Raw genomic sequence first — 6,289 nt, 5'->3', positions numbered from 1 at the left:
CGACGAGTTCTTTTTCCACAATTTCCTTTGCGACTCCAACGATTCGTCGTCCGGCGACGAGGAGGAGATATTGGCTGCCGTGTTGGTCCATCGCCACCTCAACAACCAGCAGCCGTTGTTCCGTGGCTCCATTCCGGGCCACCTTCCGGCGTTGAACCGTAACCGAGAGAGCGGGCATTTCCTTCTCTGGAAGGACTACTTTGATACAACGAAGCCGTTGTTCAAACATCACAAATTCCGCCGGCGGTTCCGTATGAGTAGGCATGCTTTCAACCGTATTAGAGAGGGAGTGGTCGGCTATGATGACTACTTCGAGTGCAAAGAGGATGCCGTCGGCAAGATTGGTTTCTCCTCTTATCAGAAATGCACTGCCGCCATCCGAATGCTTGCATATGGAGTGCCCGGTGATCTCATTGACGAGTACGTCCGTATGAGCGAGTCTGCATGCCTAGAGTCCCTGTATAAGTTCTGCAAGGCTGTGATTGCTGTGTTTGGCCCTGAGTACTTGAGAGAGCCGATAGCTGAAGATACAGCCCGTTTGTTGGCGATGAATGCCAGCAGGGGCTTCCCGGGGTTGCTTGGCAGCATAGACTGTATGCACTGGGAGTGAAAGAACTGCCCTTCTGCTTGGCAAGGGCAGTATAAGGGACATGTCAGGGCTTGCACTGTCATACTAGAGGCGGTGGCGTCTCAAGATCTCTCGATCTGACACTCTTTCTTTGGCATGGCTAGATCACACAATGATATCAACGTGCTTCAGCGCTCGCCGGTGTTTGCTAGGCTTGCCGAAGGCAACAACCCACCGGTGAACTTTACTGTCAACGGCCACAACTACGACAAAGGGTACTATTTGGGTGACGGTATCTATCCTCAGTGGACCACTATTGTCAAGACAATACCCAACCCTGTCGGAGAGAAAAGGAAAAGATTTGCCCAAGAGCAAGAGAGTGATAGAAAGGATGTCGAGCGTGCCTTTGGTGTTTTGCAATCTCGATGGGGCATCGTTCGGTATCCTGCTAATACTTGGAGCATGCAGAAACTATGGGAGGTGATGACTGCTTGTGTGATCATGCACAATATGATAGTAGAAGACGAGCGCCCGGAACGTCTGTACGATCAAGGCTTTCAGTTTCAGGGTGAGAATGTTGTGCCTGAGCATAAAGTAGCGGCAACATTTGAGCAGTTCACTCAGTTTCATGAAGACATGCGTGATTGGGAAACTTACGTGCAACTGCAAAATGATTTGGTTGAGCATATGTGGACTCATGTTGGCAACCAATAGATGTATCTTCTTTTATTCGTTTGCAAAACTATGTGGAACATTTTTATTTGTATTTGGCTTGTAAAACTATACTATTTATTTGGGAACTATTTTACTTGTTATTTCATTTCACAATATGTTTAAATGCAAATCAATATAAAATTGGGCGGCCACGCCTGCACATATGGGTCGGCGCGTTGGGCGCATTGCCGACCTATATGAAAAACAGGGCGGACGGCGGGCGGGCAGCCGAGTCCGTTTGGGTCGGCCCGTTGAAGTTGCTCTTAATGCTCATAGGTGTGGCGTGTCGAGGACGGCGAGCGTGGCTGATGTCAACACGTCAAGGTGAATTTCACCCAATGCTGGGTTGTTCTGCTCGCGAGCACACGTGAGCACGGTATCCTGGCGGCTCGGGATGGGACGCGTTACTTTACTGAGCCAGGCAGTCGACCATTTTTAAATCATGTGAAAAGGAAATACGGTCGACAGGCGACGACAGCTCCGGAGCGCGTGGATGCCGCCGTGACGGGAGAATGCCCGAGCCATGGCTCGGGACCGTGATCTTCTCCTGATCCGTGGCTTAGGAATTCAGGTTTCCGGTAGGCGGCGGTAGGCCGAAGAGTAAATGACGGATGAGGACAAGTGCGGGGCTGTCTCCTACCTCTGGCTACGCTTTGCTGGATCTCCATCGACGGTTATGGCTCTCTGAGCAGCGGATATTGGCGGTGGGGCGGGCGCGGAGATTGCAGAGCAGTGGTTTGTTGGAATAATGGAGTTCCGTGTACAGCCTATTAGGAGGTAATCCCCTCCCCCCACGCATCCTTACTGCCTGCTATTCCTTCATGCCAGATTTGAAAAAAAAAAGGATATGTATGATGGTCCTAGATTTGGCCGATGCGAGCGACAACGAGTTTCCGATGGAGCCGCTCTGCTTCCCCGCGGTGGCGATAGGTGCGGATGAGCTGCCCCCCATGGCAGGGGGTAGCACGGACGGCCAGATCTGTGCAGCGGAGGGGGGAGTTGCGGGCGAAAGGGATGTTGAACCACATGCATCCGACCAATCGATTCATCCAAAGACTCCAGGCTGGACTAGAAGGTAATCTCTTGGATTAGGGTGATTGAATTTGGGGACTATTTGTTCTATCAAGTTGTAGTTAGAAAATGCATGAATTGACCTGCAGAATTGTTGAATATTTTTTGCAAACAGAGATTTTAGGTGCATATTTTTGGGATAGAAACAATATTAAGAGTTTAATATATTGTTTGGACCTCGTTGCTTTCACTCTAGCCAGTAGTGAACATACTAGCACCGAACAGACGACTAAACAAGGAAAATCATGGCATTTGGTTTTGCCGGGTGATCTTGAAAATTGCATAAACTGACTTGCTCACATGATTATTCTGTCTTCCAGGCAGCAGATTTCATTCATGTCTTCTTGTAGTGCAAACAAATTCCGTGGAACCTAAAATTGGTACATAGATTAGCATGCACCTGATGATTAAAAGAAGTCTGAGCAATATTGATTAGTTCACTGCATATTGGATCCTGACATGAGCAAGCATATAGCGCACCTGAGTTGATAAACTGTAATATCGGACTTTGAGTTGGACACAAACATAAAGGATCATCCCTCATAAATGGAAAATGATTTGAGAAGTGTGGAGACCAATTGATTAATATAGCCGTATTTAGCATAAACACATGCTGGGAAAAGTGATTTTTTTTATTTAAGAAACAGGGTGAGAATTGGAGCAGCTGCTCCAGGAAGGACACCTAACCCTGGACGTCCCAGCGCCCTGTGGAAGGCTAATCGTGGATTCGCTGAGAAACCAGGGGAGATTGTGATCGTGCCTGCAATTGGCACAAGCTTTGATACGCTCGGCGAGGCCTATGACTTTCACAATATCTACTCCTGGGAGAAGGCGTTCGGGATAAGGCACGGGAAGAGCAGACTGAATGTGGAGAGGACAAAATGCATGGAAGTTTGTGTTTGTGCGGTATTCCACCATAACCATAGTTGCGTAAAATTGTATTAATCTGATTACTCTTGCAGTTCATCAAACATGACCCATGGTATTTTCTTGGAAATGGTTTTGCAGGGAAAACCCGGGGTGGAGGACACTTGATCGTGCCGATGCGAATGCCCTACACTGATAAGATTGCTCCGTTCAAAGGCCAATGGTTGGTACATAGCTGAGCATCGTGAGCAGCACAACCACTCGTTGTGTCCAACATATGGGCAGACAATACACTGGCATTTGCACAAGCACATTGATGTCTACAGCAGAGATCTGGTTGAGCAGTTGCGCCAGAACAATGTGAACCTAGCAAAAGTACACAACATTATTGGAAGTTTTTTTTGGGCTCAATGGAGAAGCCCCCCTTTACAAAAAGAGCTCTGAAAAATTTGTGTGGCAAAATCACCAGGGTGCGGGCTGAAGATGATGTGAGGAAACTATGGAGGTTTTCGCAGAACTCAGTTCAAGAGATCGCCACTTCACTTATCGTGTGCAAGCAGACAACGATGGTCCGATAACAAATTTGATGTGGGCGAATGTGAGCAGCAGGTTGCAGTACACATTCTTTGGAGACATCGTTACTTTCGATACGACTTACAGAACAAACATGTACAACATGCCATTTGGTCTATTCGTCGGTGTGAACAATCATTTTCAGAGTATCATCCTGGCTGGGGTTTTGGTTCGTGATGAATAAGAGAAACATTTGAGTAGGTTTTCACGGAGTTCGTTAGGATGATGGGAGTGAGTGCGCCCAAAACAATTCTGACATGTTTGAACCTTTATAATACAAAAAATGTGTGGTTCATCCATTTCAGGATTGATGTTTTTGAAACATGGATTGTAATATGATTTAACTTGTTGTGCAGATCAATGCTGCGCAATGGAGTTTGCCATAAAAAATGTAATGCCTCAGACTGGTGCATCGATGGTTCAAGTGGCACGTGCTAAAAAAAGGCAAAAGAATCACTCAATTCATTGTACACCAAGAAGAGTGAGTTCAGGGCAGAGTTCCACAAGGTAGTGAATCACATGCTTACAATCGACAAATTCGAGGAAGCTTGGAAGATCTTGGTGGAGAAATACAATCTAAAGACTCACTCATACATGACGCAACTGTATGAAATACGGCACAAGTGGGAGAAGCCATATTTCAAAGGTGTTTTCTGTGCAAAGATGACCAGCACACAGCGCAGTGAACGTACAAACAACATGCTGAAGAATAATGTTCCATCGGGTTGTCCAGTGAATATGTTTATCAAGAAGTACATGAGACTTCAGTTTGACAGGGAAGCAGAGGAGAACTACGAGGAGAAACAGACACAAATAGTAAGATTTATTTGATGATTGACAGTATATATGAACTGCTAGCCCAGTAACTAATTTGGTTTATCTGTGTTTCAGAGTAGGCCTCTACAATGCAAACTTAGCTATCGATCGTCATCCTAGTAAGATATACACATGAGCTATGTTCGAGCAGTTTAGGCATATACTCTATGAGTGTGGGGGCATACCAAGTTGAAGAGCTTGAGAAGGGGAAACTTTATCGTGCGATTCACATGGAGGCTGCAAGGAGAGAAAAGTGCTGCAGAGTGTCGTACGAGGTAAATGTACTGGAAGGGGGTGATGAACTTGAATGTGAGTGTGAGCCATTTGCACACATGGGTCTGCTATGCAGCTATGTTTTAAGGTATGGTCACTTTGCGGTTGGACACATTTGTGCACAGCCTATGGTGAACTAACGGAGAAAGTTAAAATGTGCAGGTGCTGGATTTCATTCATATAATAGAGATACCACAGAAACACATCGTCAAGCGATGGACCAGAGATGCACGCGACATACTACTGCCTCACCTTACTTAATATCTGAGAGATAATGCCCACAATAACCCATTCAGCTTCAGGCATTTCAACATGCACATGCATGCCATGGAGCTGGCGTGGATGGGTGACACAAGTGTTGAGGCCTGTGAGAAATTCATGTCTCTCAGTAAGAGTTGCTTGATATAGATATGCAACACTTTGCAGAGGTGAAGGATGGGCTAGGAGGATAGCTTAAAATGGAGATGTCGTTAATCAGGCACCAGTGCAGGCGACAATTCTTGATGGAAGTGGAGATGCATCTATCCGAGCTTTGAATGCTGAAGCTACTTCAGTGAACAAGTGGGAACATGCTGGCTGGATTGTTGGCTCCAAAGAAGCGAAAAGAGATGGGTCGCCCAACAACTGCCCAAGAGAAGGCGCCATACGAGGGTCTAAGCAAATGGATGAGGTTCTGCACGATATGTCGTCAGCAGGGGCATAAGAGGACAACCTGCCCAGACCTGGCGATATCCTGAAGCCTGTTCGCAAACCGGCAAGGTGCAAAAATTGTGGCGTTGAAGGTCACAGGCGAAACAACTACAAAAGAGTAGGTGATCTATGGATGAGCGCCATCTTTTTTTAGAAAAGGAGGATGACCCCCGGCCTCTGCATCTGGACGATGCATACGGCCACTTCATTAATTATTCTCACAAGACTTTACAAAGTCATACAACAGTAAGACTAAAGCCGCCGTCGGATGAGCGCCATCTGATCAGTCGCTTCAAGGTTTTCTATGTGCTGTTTTCGTGAAGAGAGTAATTCTGTAGAACAAAATGTATCCGGTGGTTACTCCCTTTGTAGCACTCCCAAATGGTTGCTGAGTGTGCTGGTCTGCTGTTAGTCATAACAATGCCTTGATGGCTTGTTTTACAATAAACACGAAACTCTGTCACACGATGCTGTGTTATTTTATTTGAATTTGTTGGCTATATGGTCGTGCTTTCTGAAATTTTCAAACAGTGGTGCTGACAAGTCTGAAATTTGCAGGGTCGTGGAAGCACATTCTGAATTTACGAACTGATTTTGAAGATAGTATGCGTGCTGCTGGTGTATTGTTTTGTGAAATGTTTGGTATTATGGTCATGCATTCTGAATGTTTCGGCAGTATGATCACCAGGTACTAGTATATGGTATATGGTAGTTCAT

At 46.1% G+C, this 6,289-nt stretch overlaps 1 protein-coding gene across 6 annotated transcripts; it reads left to right on the top strand.

Moving 5' to 3' along the window:
- The first annotated feature begins 1,714 nt into the window (after positions 1–1,714).
- LOC125521676 lies at positions 1,715–6,072 on the top strand. Of its 6 annotated transcripts, none has more exons than XR_007289393.1 (7): positions 1,718–2,059; positions 2,147–2,357; positions 3,001–3,259; positions 3,362–3,829; positions 4,150–4,609; positions 4,685–4,970; positions 5,045–6,072. XR_007289393.1 is itself a non-coding variant. In XM_048686726.1 (4 exons), exons 2-4 carry the CDS (start codon positions 2,179–2,181, stop codon positions 3,457–3,459), a joined length of 561 nt encoding a protein of 186 aa, XP_048542683.1. In that variant the 5' UTR covers positions 1,715–2,059; positions 2,147–2,178; the 3' UTR covers positions 3,460–4,678. The 6 variants fall into 6 exon arrangements, 1 of the variants encoding a protein (XP_048542683.1); XR_007289392.1 differs by having other exon boundaries at positions 3,362–3,990; XR_007289391.1 differs by having other exon boundaries at positions 3,362–4,024.
- The last annotated feature ends 217 nt before the right edge of the window (positions 6,073–6,289 follow it).

This window comes from Triticum urartu, chromosome 7 (assembly GCF_003073215.2).
Source record: "Triticum urartu cultivar G1812 chromosome 7, Tu2.1, whole genome shotgun sequence".
Lineage (NCBI taxonomy): Eukaryota > Viridiplantae > Streptophyta > Magnoliopsida > Poales > Poaceae > Triticum > Triticum urartu.
This window is presented reverse-complemented; position numbering and strand designations above follow the sequence as displayed.

What these genes read in the sequence shown, in the direction of transcription:
- LOC125521676 (XM_048686726.1), top strand. Translation starts at nt 2,179, where the DNA reads ATGGAGCCGCTCTGCTTCCCCGCGGTGGCGATAGGTGCGGATGAGCTG. An exon ending in ACTCCAGGCTGGACTAGAAG is followed by an intron (nt 2,358 to 2,994) that starts GTAATCTCTTGG and finishes TTTTTATTTAAG; the next exon opens with AAACAGGGTGAGAATTGGAG. An exon ending in GGTATTCCACCATAACCATA is followed by an intron (nt 3,279 to 3,361) that starts GTTGCGTAAAAT and finishes ATGGTTTTGCAG; the next exon opens with GGAAAACCCGGGGTGGAGGA.